The sequence below is a fragment of the Tursiops truncatus genome, chromosome X (assembly GCF_011762595.2).
Source record: "Tursiops truncatus isolate mTurTru1 chromosome X, mTurTru1.mat.Y, whole genome shotgun sequence".
NCBI classification, from domain to species: Eukaryota; Metazoa; Chordata; class Mammalia; order Artiodactyla; family Delphinidae; genus Tursiops; species Tursiops truncatus.
Window position 1 is genome coordinate 97,429,307 of NC_047055.1, and position 27,397 is coordinate 97,456,703.

The window sequence follows — 27,397 nt, forward strand, 5'->3', positions numbered from 1 at the left end:
GTCTGGCGGGTTTTTATCTTGCTCCTTCCTCTGCTGTGTGTTTTTCTGTCTTCTCATTTTGCTTATCTTACTGTGTTTGGGGTCTCCTTTTTGCAGGCTGCAGGTTCGTAGTTCCTGTTGTTTTTGGTGTCTGTCCCCAGTGGCTAAAGTTGGTTCAGTGGGTTGTGTAGGCTTCCTGGTGGAGGGGACTAGTGCCTGTGTTCTGGTGGATGAGGCTGGATCTTGTCTTTCTGGTGGGCAGGTCCACGTCTGGTGGTGTGTTTTGGGGTGTCTGTGGACTTATGATTTTAGGCAGCCTCTCTGCTAATGGGTGGGGTTGTGTTCCTGTCTTGCTAGTTGTTTGGCATAGGGTGTCCAGCACTGTAGCTTGCTGGTTGCTGAGTGAAGCTGGGTCTTGGTGTTGAGATGGAGATCTCTGGGAGATTTTCCCCGTTTGATATTATGTGGAGCTGGAAGGTCTCTTGTGGACCAGTGTCCTGAAGTTGGCTCTCCCACCTCAGAGGCACAGCACTGACTCCTGGTTGTTGCACCAAGAGCCTTTCATCCACAGGGCTCAGAATAAAAGGGAGAAAAAGTAGAAAGAAAGAAAGAAAGAAAAAAAGGAGGGAGGGAGGGAGGAAGGAAGGAGGGAAGGAAGGAAAGAAAGAAAGAAGATCAAATAAAGTAAGATAAAATAAAATAAAGTTACTAAAATAAAAGAATAATTATTAAAAAAAACAAAAACGGACGGATAGAACCCTAGGACAGATGGTGAAAGCAAAGCTATACAGACAAAATCTTACACAGAAGCATACACAAACACACTTACAAAAAGAGGAAAAGGGAAAAAAATCATAAATATTGCTCTCAAAGTCCACGTCTTCAATTTGGGATGATGGGTTGTCTATTCAGGTATTCCACAGATGCAGGGTACAGCAAGCTGATTGTGGAGCTTTAATCCGCTGCTTCTGAGGCTGCTGGGAGAGATTTCCCTTTCTCTTCTTTGTTCTCACAGCTCCCCGGGCTCAGCTTTGGATTTGGCCCCGCCTCTGCATGTAGGTGGCCGGAGGGCGTCTGTTCTTCGCTCAGACAGGACTGCGTTAAAGGAGCAGCTACTTACGGGGCTGTGGTTCACTCAGGCCGGGGGGAGGGAGGGGTATGGAGTGTGGGGCGGCATGACGTTGCACCTGCCTGAGGCGCGCCGTGCGTTCTCCTGGGGAAGTTGTCCATGCATCCCGGGACCCTGGCAGTGGCGGGCTGCACAGGCTCCCTGGAAGGGGGGTGTGGATAGTGACCTGTGCTTGCACACAGGCTTCTTAGCGGCCGCAGCAGCAGCCTTAACGTCTCATGCCCGTCTCTGGGGTCCAGCGCTTTTAGCCGCGGCTCGCGCCGTCTCTGGAGCTCCTTTAAGCAGCACTCTTAATCCCCTCTCCTTGCGTACCAGGAAACAAAGAGGGGAGAAAAAGTCTCTTGCCTCTTCGGCAGGTCCAGACTTTTCCCCGGACTCCCTCCCGGCTAGCCGTGGTGCACTAACCCCCTGCAGTCTGTGTTCACGCCGCCAAGCCGTCCTCTCCCTGCGCTCTGACCGAAGCCAGAGCCTCAGCTCGCAGCCCCGGCTGCCCCAGCGGGTGAGCAGACAAGCCTCTCAGGCTGGTGAGTGCTGGTTGGCACCGATCCTCTGTGCGGGAATCTCTCCGCTTTGCCCTCTGCACCCCTGTTGCTGTGCTCTCCTCCGCGGCTCCGAAGCTTCCCCCCTCTGCCACCTGCAGTCTCCGCCCGTGAAGGGGCTTCCTTGCTCGTGGGGTGGGGTGTTGCTAGAGAGCTACGAGAAAGGTCAAGTTGTGACAATGTACTGGGGATGGGAATTGTGAGGAGAGCCATACTCAGTCTGCCTCTTCCTTTCTTTGCAAGGTTACAGTTTTCATAGCTACTGTGATTGCAAGATTGCAGAGCTGAGGAGAGGGGCATAGAAATGGGTCAAGTCAAAATGTCGCAAATTACCCTGCTCTTACCAGGATTCAGAGTTTTTCTTGAGTAAATACTCCTCAGATTGTTTGAAATCTTTGTTTAATTTCAAGATTTAAAAGTTTTGACAAGTTTTGTCAGTGTTTTTATTGCTTTTAAGGAGGAACAGATTTATGAAACCCCTTGCTCCACCATTTTGGAAGTCCCAGGTCTCCTGTTTTCTTTATTGCATAACTATTTCCTACTCCTTGGTCACTTTGATAAAATGCCATAGCATTTTACCTGTATCTCAATTATATTCTCTGATTTTTTTATATTCTCTTTCTTGTTAGGGAAGTCTCAACCTTCTATTGCAAACTATTCTTGTAGCAATGAGATTAAATATATGTTAAAAGGCTTTTTAAAAAAATACAAAGTATCATAAAAATCAATACTAACAGCAATGAAAAACAGAACAAGGAAAAGACATGAAAAGAATATAGTGAGTCTGAGTTGTCAGCAGACTGTCAAAGTGCAGGTGTACAGCAAGCAGTCAAAAATGAGGGGCTGAAGCTAATACATCTTGAGTAAAAGTATGAATTTGGCATTTGTAACCAGTTGATAGTTTGAAGCCAAGAAACTGCCAAGTGGGATGTTGTACAGACATAAGAATGCTTTAGAAGGTGGAAACTTGAAAAGAAATGAGAAGGCTAGAGGAATAAAAGGACCAGATAAGTAACAATCCAGAAATAGCATGGAAATGAGGACTATAGAATGATGTAAAATAAAGGGTGAATAGTGTTAAGAAGGCAGACAGACAGTGCCAAACATTATAGGAGTTTTGAGGCAGATAACTTGGGAAAAGAACAAATTTTTCTTGACCAAAAGTTATGGGTGATCTTTGTGGCAGAAGTTTCAACAGAGTAGAGGAGATAGAAATGGACCACCATGAAATAAGAAGTGATCATGTAAATATTGCTTTTTCAAGAAGTTTAGCAATCATGGAAAATATAGAGGGTAATAGTTGAAAGGCTATTGTTAGAGACGTTTTATCTTATAATGGAAAATCTTTGAGAATATTTATAGATTAAGAAAAATAATCCAACAATGAGGAAGGTATTGAAAGAGAGAGAAAGAGAGAGAGGGGTGAAAAGAATGAGAATCAGCCTTGAGTGCCCAGAGGCCAACTTCATTTTACACATTGAAGAATGAAGATGGAGAATCAGAAGCATTTCAGTAGTCTCAAAGGGAGTGCAAGATGAATCCTGACACTATAAAGCAAAGTTTCTCAGTCTAGCCTTTCTCCTTAGCAGCACCTCAGTTGTTTCTCAATAGAATTTCCATTGAAATACCAGCAATAAACTAAATATTATGAATGAAAAGAAAGGGCAAATTGGTAATGCTCATTAGTATATGCTGATTAAAAATAATGGTGATTTTCAAATTAAGAAAGGTGATACTTTATTCATAATATCTCTAGGGACAAATGTTTCTTCGGTCTTAAACATGTTTCTGTTCTTTTATAATTGTTGGTGCTATTTAAATATAGAAATATAGAAGAACTGGAATACATGAACAGTATTATTAATATCTTAATGAAATGACATTTAATTAATTTAATATGTAGTATCTTTAATTACAGAAAGGGCCTCACTGAAAACTTACACTCTAAAGGTAAAATTAACTAGATTCTTCAGTTTTATTTGTGTATCGAAACCATATAAATATAGACTTTGATTATTTCCTGTAAGTACAATTCTGCTATGAATAGAATTCCACTTCTACATTTAATTAGAAAAATATAGTTAATATAGCACAATTATTATTTTTAAAGGCCTACATTTTTTAAAAAATGCATTCATTCTGAAGAATAAAAGTTTTAAAAAGCTACAGACATCACCTCTGCCAAAACAACAAAATGAAATAACCAATGTTAAGAAATTAAGCAATTTTTTCTTTAACCTGTTTTCATCAAACTCATAAGACAGGATTTCTTGCTCACCAGAAAATTCTGGAAGGGGAAAGGGAGTGATGGAAAAATGATTTTTTTCCTTAGTTATAGCAAGTGCAAGTAGTCATGCTCTTTTCTTTTCTTTTCTTTCCTTCCTTCTTTCCCTCCTTCCTTCCTTCCTTTCTTCCTTCCATTTGAAAAGCCATCTATTATGTTTGTATCCGTTCATTAAACAAATCTTCCTTGAAAAACTATTATGTGCTTGATACTATGATTTATGCTAAGTACAAAAGTATGGATACGAGGGGCATGCCCCTTTTCTCACAGTTCATAATCTGGTGGAGAAGAATAATCTGGTGGAGAACAGGTAATAGCAATAGGATGTAATGTACATGATGGTGGGAAAAGTAAAAAAAAAAATGCTGTGGAAGCACATGAAAGGCATCTAATCCAGGTTTATGGGGATGTAGAAGAAGTCTTGGAAAAGTGGCATCTAAGCTTTGTCATAAAGAATGAAAAGGAGTTAGACATACACAGAGAAGTGGAAGACAGGGAATTGGATAGAGATTTCCAGGCAGTAGTAAAAGGAAATACTATATACAATGGCCTAAGTGTGGCTGGAGCCAGGAGTGCTAAGAGAGAAAGCTGAGCAGATAGGCTTTTGAAACACGTGAAAGCCACTTCAGGGAGCCTGGACTCAATCCTGAAGGCAAGAGATGACAGTGAAGAGTTTTAGCAGGGGAGTGAGAAGATGAGATTTTCATTCATAATATTCACTCTATTTGCAATCCAGTAAGGAAAGAAGAAGAAAATCAATGCACATATTTTTCAAGATTACCAAAAAAAGCAGAGGACAAACCCAGAGAATTTCTAAACTTCTGATGTACCCTCTAAAACTAGATTCAGGCATCTATGATGGACAGATATTTGAAGCTTCCTTGAGGATTCTATTGGGCACATAATTTGTAGATAAATATGGGAGTGGGGAGTAGAAAAATTTATTTTCAGATTTGCTTAAACAAATCAAGTGAGGAGGGCCAAGTACAAAACCTCATAAAAAATAAAGATGTAACTAATTATGCATTTCTTCACATTCCCACTATTATTCACACTGGTAAATGATAGGATACACTTTTGAAATTTCATGCCTGCAGATATCACATTACAATTTTAAAAGCTGTTTAAAAGTTTTTTAAAAAATATCTTTCATTGTCATGTACAATTTCTTCAAGTGAAAATACACATGACTCAAATAAGTAAATTTTAATGTGTTTTATGATTATATACTAATATTTAGATATAAAACTTGTTTGGTGCTAATTCAACTTTATAATCAAAATGGCATTTTAAAAGCTGCTGGACTAATAGGAGAATTCTAACCATCTCCTTATGTCACACTGCTTCACCTAGTTAAGTAAAATTAAATGTTTTAAAATATCATATAATTCAATATACTCCTTCTGAAAACACTTTCATACCAAAAAAAAAAAACAAACCAAAATCTTACCTTAAATGTTAGGATGCTTGTTGTATAATTGGGCATCATTATGGGTTTATTTGTTATCTCCCCCACTTGACAGTCTACGGTGATGTGTTCCAAGGCCAGCGGTCTTTTTCCAATCCCTTTTATGTCAAAGATATGCTCCATACCATCCTACTTCATTTTGTAGAGTAAGTTTGCCCTGTGACAAATCAGCCAAATTTCAGCTCTATAGGAGCGACAGTTGGATGCCAACCATCTCTTCTATTTTAGTAATCTTGAATCTGATCGATGAAATGAGCTTTCAAGGAGGTGCTAGTCATTAGCTTTCCCAGTTTATACATAAATACTTCTACTGAACAAATAAAGATGAATTTCCTGTGAAAAGCTCTTCATTTCTTTTCACTTTCTCTAAGTGACAGTTTAATAGGCATTCTCATACATAGCAATTATATGCCTGTTTACATCCTTGTCAAAGAAATATGACTTAAGAAAATATTTTCTGAAGTACAAACTTCCTTACTGAATACAAAAAAAGCAATGATTTTACTTTGTTAAACATATTATGTAAAAATAATCTAGACATAAATATTGACAGCCTATGACATTGTGACTTTCAGAATATTTATCCCTCAAGTTACAACATTTATTAAAGTTTCAAGCAGAGTGAACACTAATGATCAAATTCATGGAAAATATAACTTTTTAAAAAAATTTTTTTTAGTTTAATTTTATTTTTTTTAGACAGCAGGTTTTTATTAGTTACCCATTTCATACATATTAGTGTATATATGTCAATCCCAACCAATCTCCCAATTCATCACACCACCACCCCACACCCCCCAGAAAATATAACTTTTCTGCAAGAAAATTTATCACAAATTATATATGTTAACATCACACATTGGTTTATCGACATATTAAAGCTAGGGGAAAAAAATCAATGAGTTCATACCATAATCTCACATTCCAAAATAGGTTTGAATGTGAGAGGATAATTCACAGTCTCACTTGGTCCAACATGTAAAACAGGAGGTCCATAAAACCATTCTCCTTCTATAGTAACTTGACATTTCCATTCATTCTTTGTTTTATTATTCTAAAGCATGAAAATAAAGACAGAAAAATATCAGATAGAAAAATATCAGTGTAAAAAATTCAAAATTCCTTACAATTATATTACCTTCCTTGATGCTATTATCACCCACTAATAGCCAAGCTACAGCCAATCACTGTTCTTAGTGCCTATGAGCACATCTTAATCAAGTGTTAAGATCACAACTGAATGTGGAGCAGAGTGATCTGAGAGACCATGACTCTGCTTGGTTTGATGATAGGTTAAGGAAGTTAGAATTAATTTTTTAAGCAAAGAGATCCAGCAGGAGTGATTAATCAGGTGAGTAATATGATAACATTTATATTCAGGAATAAAACTGTGACATCAATATGGAGAAACAAATGGCCACACATAATGCAATTAGGAATTGGTAAGAGTTCAGATGAAAGGTTTGAAGGACTTTAATTGAGACAGTGGCAGTGGGAATGAAGAAAAGTACGAAAAAAAAAGTCTGTGCTTACTATTGGAATATTCTGGGTAAGGGCTTCAAATGCTGGTGTTTCAAAATCAAATCTGGCCTCTGGACATTCTTCATTTACCGCACCTTCAATGCAACAGACATGCACATCATACCTTGATGTCAACAAGATTTTACAAGGGTAGCGTCCAGGACTGAGAGGAACAAATCGTAAAGGAACTGGAACAGATCCATCTGTAACTATCAAAACAATTAAAAAATGGTTTAATCATTTTTGATGGTATAAATCCTAAGATTCATTTTCAGGTACAGCAATATTTTTTTTTTTGGATTTAATTGTATTATATAATCCAGAAGAGACTAGGTTATAGCAAGGTAACACATTACCCCTCAGTCTCCTGGGCATTACAAGCAAGTTTATTTTTTATTAATGACAAAATATATCCTGCATAGGTCAGAGGAAGGTTTGCTCCATAAAGCCACTGAGGGACCGAGGCACACCACTCCTTCTTCGTTTACAGGTCAGGGAAGAGTAACTGAAAGTTTGCCCAAGGGCTTTTTAGTGCTCAGCCCAAAGTTAACACACATCACAGTTAATTGGTCAGACCCAACCACAGGGTTCTTTCTCAGCTGACAGGGGCTGAGAACTGAGAGATATATGGAATATTTGGCAAGCAATATTATCTGCCACATTTCTATGACATAGAAATGCTCTGTCCCATAGCAATCAAAATAAGTTGCAACTTGACCAGCAGATAGAAATAATTTTTCATAGTTAATAACCAAGGGAAGCCAAAAGAGGCATGTCCAATGAATACTTCTCATATCACCTTGTTATACCATATACCTTAAGTTAATAGCTAATATCATTTCTTATGGTGGGTAGGCTGTCTATGCTGGTCCTTTCCTTCCAAGCAATACTACTTTTTCTCTGAAGGTCACCATTTTCTTACTCTCCAGGAAATGAGAAAATAGTTATAAAAATCTCTCAACCCTAAAATAGGATGCAGTATAATACTATAATAAAATTTCACTGCTAAAGCCAAAGTATTTAAGTTATAGATGAGAAACAAGTGCTAAAAAATGTTTAGAAGCCTAACTCTGTTCTAGGAAATTCTCCAAAACCAAGAAGACAAATCAAGCTTATCAACCAATGGATAAGACAAGTATTATGACATTAATTGGCTATAATTTTAATTCACTCACATTTAACACCTCAAATGTTAAAAATGGCAAACTTGTTTTCAAACATACTGAAGTCTATATGCCAAGAAGACCAGTCATTCTTGCAAGAACATTAACTGTTTTAAATCATTTTTAAAACATATTGAAGATGTGTATGTATGTGTTATATGTTCTGTGTTACACATTTTAAAAATATATTCATCATATATTATATAGAATGTATTATGTGTTGTATATGTCATATATTATGTATAATGTCGTAGTTATATGTTAAAAAACACTGACAGTGGATCACACTTGAAATCTATATTACATCTAACCAAAGTCCAAGATTCTCAGCTGGTCTAAGGAGGAAACAAAGGCTGTCAGAATGTTGTAATTTTTATTTCGTCCTTTTCAAGTACAAATCTAATTTTAGAATAATTTTTTTTTCTGGTCAAAAAGGACTCCAGGCACATTTTATCATCTGTTGTTCACTGATTCATTCACTTTCATTCTGAGAAAAGTATATGAATTGTGGCAACACCATTAGAACAAAACAGGTGAGATAATTATTTGATTAAAATTTGTTGCTTTATTATCAGAAAGGAAGAAACCACATTTCTCTCTTGCATGAACAGATTGAAATGAAAATACTTAGATTAGGTAATTTAAATAAAATTAAACTTCTTAGAATACGAAATTTAATCAACTTAACAGTAATTTTTTTAACATCTTTATTGGAGTATAATTGCTTTACAACAGTAATTATTATTTTCATCATCAATAAAGAATAACTCTATTTCATGGTAAACAATAATTGAAATGCACAAGCTCAAGTATAAAGCTTCTATCAAAAGCTTTATGTTATACACTATTTCCTTTTCCCTAAAAATATGCACTTCCTATTGATACTAAGTCTGAAAGTGAAAGCCAAGGACATTCTTCAGTGTACATTTTCCAACTCATGAAATGTTCCTGAGCAAAGACCCTAAGAAATAAGCCATGCAAGCCCCTCTCCCTTACAAGTCCAAAAAGAAATTCATCATAATAGTGGAATTCATGGAAATGATGGTTTTGTTGAAGATATATTGATAAAACAGTATTTGTTTTACTTAAACATCTGAAATAATTTAATTAATTCATGCTAGGCAAAAAGAGTAGGAATATTATCATATATTACCAACATGAAGCTACTTGTGGATTAAGGTATTCATCACACAGTATCCGCATCACCTTAGATGTAAAATAGCAGAGGTAGAGACTTTTCATATTTAGAAACTTGGAAATTTTCCTGGCCACACTGTGCCACCTTAACATCATTCTCCTTTAAGGACATGTTTTCTCAAAGTCTTTTCCAATTCTGCTCTGTAGCAGATGTCATCCATGCCCTGCCATGTCCCCTTAGCATTTAATCCTCCCTGCGGGACAGTGGCTTTATGGAAAACAGCTCCTTTCTCCTTGAGGGCTTCCTCTAGTCATAGGAAGGTGCTTAACCCTCACATGGATCAGGCCAGAAGTGACAGTTAATGCCTGCAGTTGCAGTCCTCAACAAATAATGTATCAAACTGGTGGAAAAATAACCCAGCTTCTTTATCCTTGGGTTGGAATAACTCTGAGGTGAATTCTACACCAACTCACAGAGATTCCCCAGTGCAACTGAGCCCAAATTGCTCCCAGTGGCAACTGCTCATTAACACTCCCTGAATTGGCTTCCTCTCTTTACTGTCTCTCACTCTCTCACACTTCTACCTACGGTTCCTGAGACGACTTCTCAAACTACTTGCTCTCAAGACCTGGTCTCAGGGTCTGCTGTTGGGGATCCCCAACCTAACACATACCCTTAGACCAAGGAAAGAGAGCTTGCTGTCCTGGGCCTCATGCTTTCTAGAACCTTACTCTGAATCTCCTGTCATTCTCTCTCTGCATATGCAAGGAGGACATGGGCCCACTGGGACAGGCCTATGTTGAGAGCCCAGCCCCATCCTTCTTCCAAGTTCATGGGATGTCACAATTCACAATCCAAAGTACTGTGATCCCATTTCCAGTGCCTGCACAGAACTCTTCCCTATGTCAGTCCCCCTGTTGGAATACTCTTAGAATTGAAGAATTCTAAGTTAGAATAGCCACCTCTAACTAAGAGGTGGCTATTAACGGGAAGATGTCAACCAAGATTAATTATGTGGGCTGAGGTTCCTACAAATTTGTACACAATCCCTCTTACAATACATGCTAGATGTGAAGGAAAAAAGAGAATGGGGTGGGCACATGCCCAGGGCCCAGCTATCCTGTGTTTTCATGTTCTAGTGCAAAACTCTGAGGAGGCCAAGAATTCTAAATTCAACTTTGGTCTTCTAGGTTGGAATAAAGCTTTATTTCTCAAGGTGGAATAAATAGATTATATTCTATTTAAAAATTTGTTAGTTTGATTTACCACTTTTAAAATTTAGATATATGGTATATGGGCTTCCCTTTGTACTTTTGACCTGGGCATTACAAATGTCAGGGACAATCTGGACCTGTCCCTTCCATCCTTACTCTACTAGATGTAGCTCACCTGGGGCCTTTTCTTTACAGGTGATCCCAGTAACTATGGGAGTTGCTAGGGTTCTGTAATTAAAGATAACCAAAGATACGTAAATTTACCAGATTATAGTTACTAAAGAAAATAAAGGAACATAAACAGAGAATCTCTCTAATGAAAAAATACTTAATTTTATATAACTTTAGCTACTGGAAGAAGTCAGTGTGACCCACCGTTTTTAAAATAACCCATAAAAATGGGCATCCAGCACATATGATCTAACAATCCCACTCCTGGGTATATATCTGGAGAAAACTCTAATTTGATACATGCACCTCAATGTTCATAGCAGCACTACTTACAATAGCCAAGACATGGAAGCAACCTAACTGTCCATCGACAGATGAATGGATAAAGAAGATGTAGTAGGGGCTTCCCTGGTGGCGCAGTGGTTGAGAGTCCGCCTGCCGATGCAGGGGACGCGGGTTCGTGCCCCGGTGCGGGAGGATCCCACATGCCGCAGAGCGGCTGGGCCCGTGAGCCATGGCCGCTGAGTCTGCGCGTCCGGAGCCTGTGCTCCGCAACAGTAGAGGCCGCAGCAGGGAGAGGCCCACGTACCGAAAAAAAAAAAAAAAAAAAAAAAAGAAGATGTAGTATATGTATACAATGGAATACTACTCAGCCATAAAAAAGAATGAAATAATGCCATTTGCAGCAACATGGATGGACCTAGAGATTATCATACTTAGTGAAGTAAGTCAGAGAAAGACAAATATCATATGATGTCACTTATATGTGGAATCTAAAAAAAATGATACAAGTGAACTTATTTACAAAACATAAACAGACTCACAGACATAGAAAACAAACTTCTGGTTACCAAAAGGGAAATGTGGGGGAGGGATAAATTAGGAGTTTGGGATTAGCATATACAAACTACTATACATAAAACTACTATACATAAAATAAATAAGCAACAAGGTCCTACTGTATAGCACAGGGAATTATATTCAGTATCTTGTAATCTTTTCAATGGAACAGGATAGAAAGCCCAGAGATAAACCCATGCATATATGGTCACCTTAGTTTTGATAAAGGAGGCAGGAATGTACAGTGGAGAAAGGACAGCCTCTTCAATAAGTGGTGCTGGGAAAAATGGACAGGTACATGTAAAAGTATGAGATTAGATCACTCCCTAACACCATACACAAAAATAAGCTCAAAATGGATTAAAGACCTAAATGTAAGGCCAGAAACTATCAAACTCTTAGAGGAAAACATAGGCAGAACACTCCATGACATAAATCACAGCAAGATCCTTTTTGACCCACCTCCTAGAGAAATGGAAATAAAAACAAAAATAAACAAATGGGACCTAATGAAACTTCAAGGCTTTTGCACAGCAAAGGAAACCATAAACAAGATCAAAAGACAACCCTCAGAATAGGAGAAAATATTTGCAAATGAAGCAACTGTCAAAGGATTAATCTCCAAAATTTATAAGCAGCTCATGCAGCTCAATAACAAAAAAACAAACAACCCACTCCAAAAATGGGCGGAAGACCTAAATAGACATTTCTCCAAAGAAGATATACAGACTGCCAACAAAAACATGAAAGAATGCTCAACATCATTAATCATTAGAGAAATGCAAATCAAAACTACAATGAGATATCATCTCACACCAGTCAGAATGGCCATCATCAAAAAATCTAGAAACAGTTAATGCTGGAGAGGATGTGGAGAAAAGGGAACACTCTTGCACTGCTGGTGGGAATGTGAGTTGGTACAGCCACTATGGAGAACAGTATGGGGGGTTCCTTAAAAAACTAAAAATAGAACTACCATATGACCCAGCAATCCCACTACTGGGCATATACCCTGAGAAAACCATAATTCAAAAAGAGTCATGTACCAAAATGTTCATTGCAGCTCTATTTACAATAGCCAGGAGATGAAACAACCTAAGTGTCCATCATCGGATGAATGGATAAAGAAGATGTGGCACATATATACAATGGAATATTACTCAGCCATAAAAAGAAATGAAATTGAGCTATTTGTAATGAGGTGGATAGACCTAGAGTCTGTCATACAGAGTGAAGTAAGTCACAAAGAGAAAGGCAAATACTGTATGCTAACACATATATATGGAATTTAAGAAAAACAAAATGTCATGAAGAACCTAGGGGTAAGACAGGAATAAAGACACAGACCTACTAGAGAATGGACTTGAGGATATGGGGAGGGGGAAGGGTAAGCTGTGACAAAGCGAGAGAAAGGCATGGACATATATACACTACCAAACGTAAGGTAGATAGCTAGTGGGAAGTAGCCGCATAGCACAGGGAGATCAGCTCAGTGCTTTGTGACCGCCTAGAGGGGTGGGATAGGGAGGGTGGGAGGGAGGGAGGCGCAAGAGGGAACAGATATGGGAACATATGTATATGTATAACTGATTCACTTTGTTATAAAGCAGAAACTAACACACCATTGTAAAGCAATTATACTCCAATAAAGATGTAAAAAAAAAAGAATATATAATATATATATATAAAACGAATCACTTTGCTGTACACCTGAAACTAACACAACATTGTAAATCAACTATACTTCAATATAAAAAAAAATTCAGTAAGAGAAAGAGCTTGGATTGAGGGGTGTCCATGGGTCACAGGGTTTCCAGGCATTCTCTCTATATAGAACATGCCCTTGTATTTCATGATTTTTTCTTGAAGCATGTATTGACGTTGTCAGGATGCCCTAAATTTCCTATATTCAGTCTTTTCCAACAAATTGCAAAATTTTGCTGTTAAAAAAAATGTGCAATTTCAGATCCTAGAATAGCTCATGGTTGGGACAATAAATCAATACTGCTGTTTTGGTCAGCTAAAACAGCATAACAAACTCTCCAAAACTTAGTGGTTAAAAAAAAAACACACACACACCGTTTATTTCTTCATGATTCTGTGGCCTAACCTCATTTGGGAAAGCTTACCTGCTTCATGTGGTATTGGCTGGGCTCACTCATGCATTAGGACCTCAACTGGGAATTCTGTCCATGAGCTCTCTAACCTTCTATGAGATGAGCCCAACATTTTTCATACAGTACAGAAGAATGACCAGTAGCAAAAGAATGAGAGCCTTGTGCACAAATGGTTATCATATATCTGCTTCTTTCGAATTCCTTAACAATCCATTGGCCAAAGCAAGTCACATGGCCAAGACCAGGGAGCTGAGACCACATATAACATGTGTACAGGCAGATAGGATCCACCTGGGCTTTTACTGAAACAATCTACCATATCTTAACTCCAAAGCAAGATACATGCATTAAACTGGTGAGGTGAAAAATGCAGTCAACTAACAGTTAAAAGCTCTGTTTTCTAGTTCTAGTTCCTCTTCTACATCCTGTGATCTTGGGCAAACAACTTAGAGGTCTTTTTCAGAATTCAAGTTCTTAATCTGTTTAAATTAAGGAGTGAGATTTGATCAGTAGCTTTCAAACATTTTATTTTTTGGCTTGGTGGGGCGGGGCGGGGTGGGGAACGTAGCTGAACAATACCTAAGACAGAATCTCAGTATATAAAACAAATTAAGCTAGAGTCAATCTGGTTGAAGTAAGACACTAGAAGCTCCGATTCACTTCCACAGCCTCCCTATAGACAAACCAAAGCACTTCAGAAGAATGTTACAGCTCTAAAGAATATAATTTGATTAACTGATCTCTTAGGTTTCTTTCTGCTTTAACATTCCATGATTATATGAAAGTACATCAGAAAAGTGGAAGAGACTAAGTAATACAGTAAATTGGTCATTATCTTCTATAGTTAATTATATAAGGATATTACTAGCAAACAATAGTCAGAAATCCTTAACTCAGAAAATGAGGTATCGGGAGAACGAATAAATTTATGATATGGATTCATTTATAAAATGAACTTATAATAAACAGATATTTGTTATAAATTAATGTATGAGTAATTATATTTTCAAATCATGTTTTAGCCTATTTGCTAATCCCACTTCCATCTACTGCTGGAAAGATTTAGCGTAGATTTTTTTCCCATTACACAAGTAAAGGACCAAATCACTTGCCAGTTGGAATTTTACCCATTTTAGTTACTTTATTATGTTCTTTTCGGCACATGAGCATCTACCTCACAAATACTCTGGCAAAGTAAGTGATACATTCATTGTGTGCTAACAAGTTCTCATTACTGAGTTTACTCATTTAATATCAAAATCATGAAGTGTGCCAAAAGACTTCATATAAAAAAGAAAAAAGTTCAGCAATTGCAATTTAAGAGTGTGCTTGATTTATTTTGTAAAATGTTTTCATTAGCATCATCCACTCAGGTAAAACCATTTTCTGAAATGGTTCACTGCTTAAATTGTCAAATTTAGTATACTATTCAATAAAATAACAATAATTTAAAATGATAGAAACCCATACTAATTACTGACAAATTCAATTTTTGAAATATTGGTTAAAATGGGTCTTATCACTTCAAAAGAGGCTGGCTGAATTACTTTTGCTTTTCTATCACCAGGAAGATCTAAAATAATATTTAAGGGTGAAAAGAAAGAGATAGGAAGAGAGAGGGAAAGGGGAAAAGGAAAAAAAAGAAGGGGGCTTCCCTGGTGGTGCAGTGGTTGAGAGTCCTCCTGCCGATGCAGGGGACACAGGTTCGTGCCCCGGTCCGGGAAGGTCCCACATGCCACGGAGCGGCTGGGCCCGTGAGCCATGGCCGCTGAGCCTGCCCGTCCGGAGCCTGTGCTCCGCAACGGAAGAGGCCACAACAGTGAGAGGCCTGCATATCGCAAAAAAAAAAAAAAAAAAAAAGAAGAAGAAAGGAAGATGGAAGGAGGACAAAAATAAAGGAAAAAGGGAAGTTGGAATTGAGGAAGGAAAAAGAATGTTTGGGGGATGCTAAGAGAATGGCATGTGACCTTTCCTAACCAACTCCAAATGGTTGAGAGCATCAGACTTGTTGGCCCATGAAGTTTCTAAGTATCTGCAAGCAGAAAAGACTGGTATGCAGTTCCCTGTCAAATTTTGCTGAAAGGCAATACCTATACATCCCCCAGGTGCTCTAAAGCACAGGAAAAAAACCAGAGAGGGATATCAAAGTGCTATAATAAGCAAATGGCAAGAACTGCCAATTATTTCCAGCACAGTCAAGCTAGGTTTAATAGGTACAGGAATACCTAATCTTATTAATTGTGTTGGTCAAGACTAGTAGGGCCTTACTAATGTTCTGTTGGCTTGATGTATCAATTATTGAGAGATGTGTAATAAAATCTCCCGCTCTGTGGATTTGTTCATTTTTCTTCCATATTTGCCAATTTTTGCTTTGTACATTTTGAGATTCTGTGATTAGGTGGAAATAAGTTCAAAATTTCTCTCTACATTCAAGTATTCCTTTTTAAATTAACACATTTATTTGCCTTAAAGTCTACTTATTCTTTTTTTGTTGGCAGCACTGCATGGCTTGTGGGATCTTAATTCCCTGACCAGGGATCGAACCCGGGCCCGGCAGTGAAAGTGCTGAGTCCTAGCCACTGGACCACCAGGGGATTCTCTAAAGTCTACTTCTTCTATATTTATGCCAGCTATTTTTTGATTAGCTAATACCTGGCATAAGTTTTTAGATATTTTACCAGGTAATTTTGTAAACGGCATAAAGCTGTATTTCACCTTCCATTGTGAAAATATCAACTTTTATATTTATCATGACTAATGACATATTTATGTTTAATATCTCATTTTGTGATTATTTTATTAATTACAGCTCTTTGATTCCAAGTTTTTCTTCTGAATTCAATTTCCTTCATCCATAAGTAGATCCTCCTTTGTTCTTTTAGCAACTATTTGTGAGTTTTAAATTGTCCCAATTTCACTGTTGAATTGAAAATAATTTTATTTCAATCTTACTCTTGGGTGATAGTTTATTGGGATTTAAAATTCTAGGCTGACAGTTAATTTGCTTCAGTACTACAATACCATTGTCTTCTGGATTCTATTTTTCCTATTGGTAATTTTGCCTTCAGTATAATTTTTGTTCCTTTGAAACTAGTATGTCTTTTTCTCTTGTTGCTTTTCAGAATTTATCTTGTTTTTGCCATTCAACTGTTTCACGATAAACTAAGTATGAATTTAGGTGTCACTCTGTTAACTTCTAGCATTTAAAAAACCATTCTGTCTTTTCTTTTTCATTTGCTTCTATAAATAGGAGAGGGTTATCTTTCCTAAGTGGTCACTTGTACAGGGTCTCACTCGCCTTTCATTCTGCAGCGATCTCTTAGATCTAAATGTGGAAGTAGCTCAATGCATACCCTTGGGTCAATTTCCTGTATCAAACAAGCATATGTCTGTTAGATGTAGGGGGGATATTTCTTATATCCACTGGCAGGTTTCAAATCACCTAAGGGAAAATTTACATCTTAGAAAATTTCATGAACTTCCTGTTACTGGATAAACTCTAATCCCACCAACAACATGTACCAAAAATCACTTGGACTCTTCCAATCTCTGTCACCAACACCAGATCTACATGCTAGATTCTATACATCCTTATGATAGAATGATGTTCTTCCACATTTTCCTCATACAGTTACAGTCATTTTAAGTTCAGGGGGGTTGTTTTCTTAAAAGAGGTGCAAACAAAAGTGTTAATAGAGGATCACCTTGGAGAGTATTTCACCTATATTCATTCATTAGAAAAATATTTTAAAACACCTACTATGTACCAGGAGGTATGCAATTAGGAGGCAGCTTCCTAGTTTTCTGGTATGTTGCAGAAAATAAATTTCTGAGGAAAAGGAAGATCATGGGACTAAACTGTTTTCTTTTTATACCTAAATTATGTTTTAATTGAGCATGAGCCTATGGAGGTTATTAAATGTGTTTTTCAATCAGGCCACATCCTTTCAGTGACTACTGGGAATTCCTCATAGGATTTATGCAAATGAATAGCTGTTATCTTTACTTTACATTGATATTGAATTTCTGAATTTCTGTATGTCTTCAGGGATCATTTAACGGAAAATTAGGAGAGAGTCTATCATGGAATTGTAGCTTGCCGGTATTTAAACTAGGAAGTTGTCTTTTTCATATAACTTTTCTCAGAAGACAAAATTTCCAACAGAAAAGAACTAAAATAAGATTTCACTTTATGGGCTTCCCTGGTGGCGCAGTGGTTGGGAATCTGCCTGCCAATGCAGGGGACATGGGTTCGAGCCCTGGTCTGGGAAGATCCCACATGCCGTGGAGCAACTAAGCCCGTGAGCCACAACTACTGAGCCTGCGCGTCTGGAGCCTGTGCTCCGCAAGGGGAGAAGCTGCGACAGTGAGAGGCCCGCGCACCGTGATGAAGAGTGGCCCCCGCTCGCTGCAACTAGAGAAAGCCCTCGCACAGAAACGAAGACTCAACACAGCCCAAAATAAATAAATAAATTTAAGATTTCCCTTTCTAATTAACCCCTCCATGGGGATGGAAGCAAGAGATTGCAGACAGCAAATTAACTTTGTGTTTTGCATTTTTAATTCTGAATACCATAAACTTTCTCTAATTGTCTTGTATTAAATATAAAATGCTTTGAACAGAGTTGAGTTTTAAATAGATTGATTTACTAAGTGTGTAAATTAGTCTGAATGAACTGTTAGGAAGCCAATAAAAAGCACATTCTCTAGGACTTAGACCAGGGGAAAAGGTTATACAATTTTTGATTAAATGTCTCCCTAAACGTACTATTGCACAGCATATATTCACTATTGAACACCTAATAGGAAGAATAAGACACTGCTTAAAGTTCACATTTTTTTTTACTTGCAGGCTTTATGTCCACAGCTATAAAACAATAAAAGCCAAAGTAAGACATTTATCAAACTGAAAATATCTTATATTAAAACTATAAGGATAAAGAATACACACTCATGGATATTATAATTATTTTAATGTGGTTATGCAAATTATTTGACTTAAAGTATATTTTCGTTGATAACATAGGACACAATCATATCTCATTACTGCATGGTGCAGAGTAAAAAGAAAGAAGCTGGAGCTGGCAAAAACCCAAGCGTTAGGACAGGACACGTATAGGCAACTCAACAAGCTGTAAACTCTGACTATGGGAGGACAGGTATAGGAAGGTAGCCAGATAAGAAAGTCATTTTAGTCAAACAATAGTTATGACTCGGATTTTCAAAAGTAGGAAGTGAAATTATAATCACGTAAGTGGTCCAGAGAAAAGGGGAGCTAGGTCAGGCTGATGTCAGAGGCCAGTCTGCAGTCAAGAAAGACCCAGGATCCCAAGTTCAGGGGCAAGATTCTTGTCTGAGGGGCTTTGGGCTGTCAGAACAAGGGTGGATGGCAGGAAAAGTGTACCAGTACCCAGGGAAGGAGTCTGGAAACAACACACCTGGATTTTAAGAAATAAAGTAGAAACCTATGCCTGGGTAGTGGAACACACCAGAAAGAGAGAGACACATCACAAGGATGACAGCCTATGAATGCGGAGCCAGGGCTGTCAGATTTAATGTCAGAATGGAACCGAGAGGGACCCTATGGGGACTTCCCAGGACACCCCCCCCCCCACCATGTCCTCCACCTGCCTCTTGTTTGTAGAAAAGCTTTAGTTTCCCAGGCCTGCCCTGAGTCACAAAAGGCTGGCTCAAGAATTAATGACTGAAAGTATGTGGACATACAGTAACAACAAAAAAACCCAGCAGTTAGGCCAGGAGAACCGGTAACAATTTAAATGATAAATCGGTCATATAACGGTCACAAAATCTTTAGTTCCTCCCTAAAGGACAAAGATTACAGTCTGATGCACATTCCTGAGTTGTTTTGCAGATACTAAAACCTCCACCAGATGGAAGAAGTTAACTGCATGATGACTATGAGCACATAGTCCCCAGACCAGCTGGAGCCTGAGGATTGATGATGTTAATCCCTGTGACACTGCCCTGGTTACCTCACCATCAACCAATCAGAGAATTGTGCACAAGCTGATCGTGTACCATGTGACTCTCTCCCTCACCTTGCCTTTAAGACTCCTTCCCTGAAGCCCATCAGGGAGTTTGGGTCTTTTGAGCATGAGTTGCCTGGACTCCTTGCTTGGCACCTGCAATAAATGCTGCATTTCCTTCACCACAACCTGCTGTGGCTTTACTGTGCAGGTGAACGGACTCAAGTTCAGCTCAGTAACAGAACTAGTACTCATGAGACAATGTGGATGACACTGGAGACTGGGGTGGGGGTGGGAGGGTCAGCATAGATGAGCCCCTAGGTGCTGGGTCTGAGAAGAGGTTTGGCTCAGGGTCTGTGATTGAACCATGTCAGCAGAGATGGTAGGGGAAAGGGAAGGAAATTGGACAGTGTCTTTCTTGAAAGCTGCAGACAGTTTATCTAGCAGAATTCTCTAAAATATTAATAGTAAGATAACATTGGTATAATGGGTACATTTTATGTGCTTCCTGAGATTCTCTTGGTTCCACCCCCTCCAGCAACTTCAACCACTTGTCCCACCTCCGTGTTCCTCTGCCTGAGGATGACCTGTAACTTCCTCTAGAACTAATGAAGTCAACCCCCTGGCTGCTGCTCTACACACAGGTAGATCAGTCCCAGTCTCGGAATTTTGGGCTCCTCTTGCCATGATAGGGCATAGAACCTGGCATTCCATGGGGCCAGGGAATGCCACCTTGAAGCCGAGGACCCTTAACACCCATGGTGTAAAATCTGGCAAACAAGAGCAGGAGACAGGAGATACTCCTTTCCTTCCTCTCTCACACTGACTGCTCAGGGGCACTTTCTTTTCACATAGCTTTTCAAAAGTGACACTTGCTGAGTGACGTGTTGCATCTCATCCTAGAGGCAAGTAGTGGACACTAAGGTATTAGCCATGTGGCATTCATTGCTTTGCTTCCCGTTCTTCCCTTCCTTGTTTCTCTTTTTTCTCACACGCACTACCCTGAGTCTGCACAGTAGGGGAGCAGAATTTTACCACCTTAAAATATGTCTCTTTAGCATATTAATTGTTTTAAGTTGGTTATTTTCTGAGACACAGCAGACCTGCTAAGGGCTCTGAAAACCAAGTAGGAATTGTCCTTTTGTAAGAAACATTTACATTGTAAGGGAAATCTCCGTTTGAAAGGGTGCCTCCCTCTCTGTATCTGGAAGAGAAGGATGACCAAATCTCTAGAAACTCTTTTATCAATGGAAAAGGCAATGACTTAAGTCTGCATCATAGTCACCCTTGCTTACTGTGTTTTTCCAGGTCACCTCACGCAACTGACTCTCCCCACCCTCAATACCCTCTTTTGTCTTTAGCCGAGGATGGTATTTAAGGGGAGGGCTTCGGCCATTTTGGTGGGTTACTCGGTTTTCCTGGGTTTCTCCCATGTCTACATGTTATCAAACTTTGATTTTCTCCTGTTAATCTGTCTCATGTTAATTTAATGCTCAGACCAGCCAAAAGAACCTAGAAGAGTAAAAGAAAATTTCTTACTCCCGGATAGCACCATACAAGTAAAGCATCAGTATTTAATTCTTGCCTCAGACTTCATTTTCTAGGGGACTCAAACTAAGACAATTACTAACCTCAGAAGAAAGAGCAATGTGACTATTTTATATAGCATAGCACAATGGAAACAGCAATAGACAAAGACTTAGTAGACTTAAGTGCTTACTCAGGAGACCTGATGTGACCATCTTACATGGCCTCTTGAAGGACTTAAACTTTTTGAGTCTGACTTTCTCCACTTGTAAAGTGGTAGCATTATGCTGTGGAGCAGTGGTTTCCCAATTCTAACATGCAGATTAACAATGACAGTGATCTGGAGGGAAACTTTTAAAATACAAATTCCTATACCTTTTCCAACCTAGGAATGATTCAGTAAGTGTAGATTTGGGCCTGAAATCTGTATTTTTTAAAAGCTACCCAGGAGCCACTGATGTACAACCAGGGTTGGCAACTACTGGCAATGTGGAAAGAGCACAGGCTTTGGATTCTGCATTTCTCAAATCACTTTCATTTATAAGTGTCAGAGACCCACCCAAAACTAGCAGGAGCCACAGAGGTAATTTACTGACTCAGTAACTGGCATGTACAGACGGAATGACCACTTTAACAATGAGAGCATCCAGGGACACACCTGAGCTCATGAGATATCATCTTTCTTTCTCAGCCTTTTGACTTTGCTTTCCTCTGTGCTGACCTCATTCTTGTAGACTCTCCCAACTTATCCTACCAAAAACTGGCAAAAAAAGCGCCATTCCTTTCCCAAAATTCCAGAAAAAGTCCCAGGTTTGCCTCTCCCTGAATCAAATGTGGTCAACTCAAGCCCTGAAACCATTTCTGTAACCAGGTGAATAAACACTCCAGTGACCAGAAAGCTAAGAAGAGATGTAAGCAGATGGGGTAGAGGGTCTCCAGAGAAAAAGAAGCAGGCATGGCTTTCTTGACATAAGAGAAGCCATTTTTGGCCTAAGCCATTTTGTGATGTAAGCCTGGCCACAATGCTTACCCTTGAACAGGTCTCCGTAATTAATTTTCTTAAGGGAAGTGAGGGAATGCAGGAACAAAGGAAAAGCAGTCAGGAAACAATAGTTCAGTGATCACAGTTCTAGTTCCTCCTCAAGGGATATACATAACAACATAACAATATGATACGTATCTTTGAGTTCCCAGGTAGAGGATGGAATAATGATGTTGACCTTTTCTCTTTTTTTTTCAAAATGATCACAACACTGTATTTGAAAGGAAAGAATCACAGATAAAAGCTTTGTGAAAATTAAAAACAAAACACACTGAAATCACCATGGTTGTCTCCCCGAGGGAGGAAGGGGGGCGGGGGGGTCCGTGGACAGCCAGATTTACCTTTTCTGACGTGACCAGTTTTCACAGCAAGTGACCACACCACGTGGGAAGGAAGAGGACATTTCATTGGCAGAAGAGGAATTTTTCAAGTCAGGAAGAGCTTAATTGAATAAGAATAAAAACTGTTGAAAAGGCATTTCTCTTTGGCATGGGTGGGCTGCCAAAGGAGTGTTTATTGACAGCATCACTGAAGCCTGCCAGGTTGGCCTGGCAGGGGTGCATGGAGATCACTGCAAGAGCCCGGAAATCCAGCTGGCCCCTCTGGCTGGCGAAGTGTGGACTAGTGTCCTTTAAGACAGATGTTGACCTTTTCTGACTTCAGTCAACTAAAGCTTGGACTTTGTCAATCTTTGCCCAGATTTTATGCTGAATTCTCCTCTGCTCAAGCCCCTTCATGAATACGCATGTACCCTTAGCTTAAAACTTCCCCAATGTTGATGTTCAGGGAGACACTTCTTTGGGAAAGATCCCTGGTGTTTTCCTTACTTGCTGAAAGTAATAAATCCTTCCTTCTCCCGATCTTTGGCTTGGCTGTGTCTTTTGACTCAACACCCACCAAGAGGTGAACCCAGTTTGGGGTAACAGAGAACCATTTATCACTTTGAATTGCATATTATGGTTATTATGTGCCCACTGCTGTCATTTACACTAGTCTATAAGCTTCCTGAGGATAAGAACTTAGATTTCTTCATCATTTGAATCACTTGAAAACAAATCCAAATGAATGAATGAAACTCTTTTTAATTTCAATAAAATAAAATGAAACTTCTAACAAAAATAAGTTTTTTTTACATTTTTTTTTTTTTTCTTTTGCGGTACGCGGGCCTCCCACTGCTGTGGCCTCTCCCGTTGCAGAGCACAGGCTCCGGATGCGCAGGCTCAGCGGCCATGGCTCACGGGCCCAGCCGCTCCGCGGCATGTGGGATCTTCCCAGACCGGGGCACGAACCCGCGTCCCCTGCATCGGCAGGCGGACGCTCAACCACTGCGCCACCAGGGAAGCCCCAAAAATAAGTTTTTTAAAGTAACGAAACATGAAGAATGGAAGAGGTACAAATACTACAATTAAATGAGAAATTTTTAGGACAAATAATTAAGTGAAATGGAACACAGCTTAGATATGAATATAGGTACAGATTATTGATTAAATTATTTTTATAAGTGAGATAACACGTAGTATGCCAAGTCAATCCACGTTGTCAATCCTCCACAGAAATTCTTTCCTAACTTTTTCAGTAAGCATTTCCAGTTCTTTCTTTCCTATTATCTTAAGATTTGTTGGAATCACATAATTATAACTCACATATTTTGGTGAAGATTTATATACTATCGTATAACATTCATCTCAAAAATCACAATATTAACTCTAAGTCTAAAACCATTTTTTCTGAGAAACACCAAGGTTGATGGCTAGAAATAAAATGAAAAGAACAACATGATGTTTGTAAAAGGGAGTTCATACAGAAGGGAGAAACTCAGTGTCCCCACAGGTGAGGCAAAGAAATGAAATGGAAAAGAGTAACCCTGAAATGGAAAGAGATGGGAGTGATCATTCTCAGCAGCTCAATCATTTATCCACCATTGCGGCCAGATTACAAAAGCACATGACCAATTTTCTGTCTCAGCCAAGGAATGGGTGAGCAGTGACATTAAACACCCTTGTGAATTGAGGACAATACTGTGATCAATGGGACTGACCCCTGCAACCTGAAGCATGATTAGGGAATGGGAACAGAGGATTGTCACTGCCCTTGAACATATTCTCCAAAGGTAATGCATGTCATTGACTCAGATTAGAATAAAAAGCATGACAGAAAGCAGAGTAATCACTAAAATATAAGTATCAATGGTCAGACTTTGAAATGTGTAGATAAGGTGCTCATGGTTTTACCTTTTAAGTAACTACTCACCTACCAACTGCTGAAACTAACATCACCCCCTCTTCCACTGCATCACCAGACCCCCCTTTTCCTAATGTTAGATCCAAATACGCTTCAAAATGAAGTCTAATGGTTAGGTGCACCTGGGGAAGCCCTTCACATCCCAGAGGTGGTCAAGAGGCACCTCTCTGAAGAAAGACAGCATTATGATTTCCTTCCACAAGAACTATCATGACAGTATCTGTCATGATACTTATTAAAACACGAAAGAAAAAGATCAAAATGTTTGAAGCATAAAAGACAAATAAAAAGTCTCTATGATTCTATGTTTAGTGGTAAAATCCAGAAACTTACTAAACATAGGAATGGTAAATTATCATAGACACAATGCTTAAAAGAAACTGACTTCATATACCTTCGTTGTGCTTTATGATACCCATGTGTATATTACAATGGAATGTGCCACTAGCTAGTATCCTGTGCATTCAACTGAATGTACAATCACCCACAAACTTAAAAACAAAATTCTGGTTCAGCCACTATTTTTCTACTGACTTTTATTTTTAAAAAATGAAAAAAAGTTTTACACTCTGTTCACCAAAAAATAAAATGATATAGCAGTGACAAGCAAAATCAGAAGATTTTCCAAACTATGTTAATACAGTTAACTTACCTAACTACTTTTCTGATTGCTAAATGTCACTATACTAAAGTCTTGTGCATGAAATTTAATACACCTTAATTAAAATCGCTTTTGAATCACCATGCATGAAAATATAAAATGGACTTCACAAAAAATTGTACCTTCATGTTGTTTTCTGAAAAATAAAGAGTGACTATTGCACCAGAACCTTCAAGCATTACATGAAAAGTTGATCAAATAGGGGAAGAAGACCATGCAGTTATTTTCAATCAGATATTATGTGGTAAAAACAACTGATTTAAAATATAAACAGCTGAGAGTTATGAACAGAGCTGATAATTATACACATATAATAGGTCAACCTAGCCACTAATAATTGGTAGACCATTTAAAATGGAAAACCAGAGGCAATACCCTTTTTATTAAAACAATATTACTACCATTGTAAAGCAATTATACTCCAATAAAGATGTTAAAAAAAAAAAGTTACTGAAGTAAAAATTTGGGTTAAGTTCTCATGTGGCTCATCATATTTCTCTATGCTACAACCACTTTCAGTATATCTAACTGGCTAATTATCCAAAAAAGTAATACCCTCAGTCAAAAAGATGGAATGAAAGAATGAGTCACAGAAGAGCAGGAACCAATACTGAAAGTGCCATTCAAAACATATGTCCCAAGGATGGCAAACACTAGGGACAACTTTTTGTATCAAATTTCTAGAAGACAAGAACCCTCTCTATTGTGTTCACTGCTATATCTCTGGTGCCTGAACACTGCTTACACACAGCAGGCTCTCAATAAATATTTGTTGAATAAAGTATCACATCATTTAGCATCTTTGTTCAAAGAAGGTGAAGACTTATGTTCAAGAGTGAATTTGTGGGCTTCCCTGGTGGTGCAGTGGTTGAGAGTCTGCCTGCCGATGCAGGGGACACAGGTTCGTGCCCTGGTCCAGGAAGATCCCACATGCCGCGGGGCGGCTGGGCCCATGAGCCATGGCCACTGAGCCTGCGCATCCGGAGCCTGTGCTCCGCAACGGGAGAGGCCACAACAGTGAGAGGCCCACATACCGCAAAAAAAAAAAAAAAAAAACAACAACAAAAAGAGTGAATTTGTAATAGGGAAGAAACTTGGTATTCTATTACAAGTTAATCACTAAAGGTATTATACCTATAAGCTTAAATTACACATAATGGCCCATCTCTGGGAACCCTGCATCTCATGTAATGAGTGTTAAGTTAAAATACCTTTGTTTGGCTCACAGGAAACATCCTGACCAGGCCCACCTGTGAATAACTGCAGGAAGGAAGAAATTAATGCATCCCCTCCTTAGGCTGACCAGAACCAGGAAATGTTCGACATTACTCCCTCCTCTTTCAGTATAAAAGAAGCCTGAATTCTAACTCAGGCAAGATGGTTCTTTGGAACACTAGTCCACCATCTTCTCAGTGTGCTGGCTTTCTGAATAAAGTTGCTATTCCTTTCCCCAACAACTTGTCTCTTGATTTACTGGCCTGTTGAGGGGACAGCAGCATGAGCTTGGACTTGGTAACAATTCTGTCACTAACTACCTGATTCTAGTTAAACTGTTGAACCTCTCTGTGTTTTAATTTCCTCATCTATAAATGTGGAGGCTGGAGCAAATCAGTGGCTTAAAACCTGTATTCACCAGAACCCCAGCCTTATGAGAATCTGGTTCATGAACCACTACTGGGGATACAATAGGAGGCAGGGAAGGACAAGCAAACAGAGCTCTGGAGCATCTTCTCTAGTTTTGAACAGAGAAGCTTTACATTTATCTAACTTATATATTGCATGGCTCATAATATTTCAACCTGCCTTTCAAAATATCTATTATTATTCTTTTTCTTTTTTAATAAATTTATTTATTTATGGCTGAGTTGGGTCTTCGTTGCTGCGCACGGGCTTTATCTAGCTGCAGCAAGCGGGGGCTACTCTTTGTTGCAGTGCACGGGCTTCTCATTGCAGTGGATTCTCTTGTTGCGGAGCACGGGCTCTAGGCACACAGGCTTCAGTAGTTGTGGCTCGTGGGCTCAGTAGTTGTGGCTCATGGGCTCTAGAGTGCAGGCTCAGTAGTTGTGGCACACGGGCTTAGTTGCTCCGCGGCATGTGGGATCTTCCTGGACCAGGGCTTGAACCCGTGTCCCCTGTATTGGCAGGCGGATTTTTAACAGCTGCACCACCAGGGAAGTCCCTCTATTATTATTCTTAATACACTCTTAATCAATGAGTCAAGAAGAAACCGGGGAAATTAGAAAATATTTTAAAATTAATGAAAATGGAGATAGAACATACAAAAACTTATCGGATTCAGCTAAAGCAGTGCTTAAGGGAAATTTACAGCTGTAAATGACTATTACAAAAAGAAGAATGATCTAAAATCTAAGCCTA

At 38.9% G+C, this 27,397-nt stretch overlaps 1 protein-coding gene across 1 annotated transcript in view; it reads right to left on the reverse strand.

Annotated features, from left to right (window-relative positions):
• Positions 1–27,397, reverse strand: part of CFAP47 (cilia and flagella associated protein 47) — a 516,906-nt gene that overhangs the window by 144,072 nt on the left and 345,437 nt on the right. Inside the window, 4 exon segments of the mRNA XM_073798895.1 lie at positions 5,330–5,528; positions 5,530–5,556; positions 6,310–6,453; positions 6,933–7,129. Coding sequence (XP_073654996.1) covers positions 5,330–5,528; positions 5,530–5,556; positions 6,310–6,453; positions 6,933–7,129 — 567 coding nt within the window.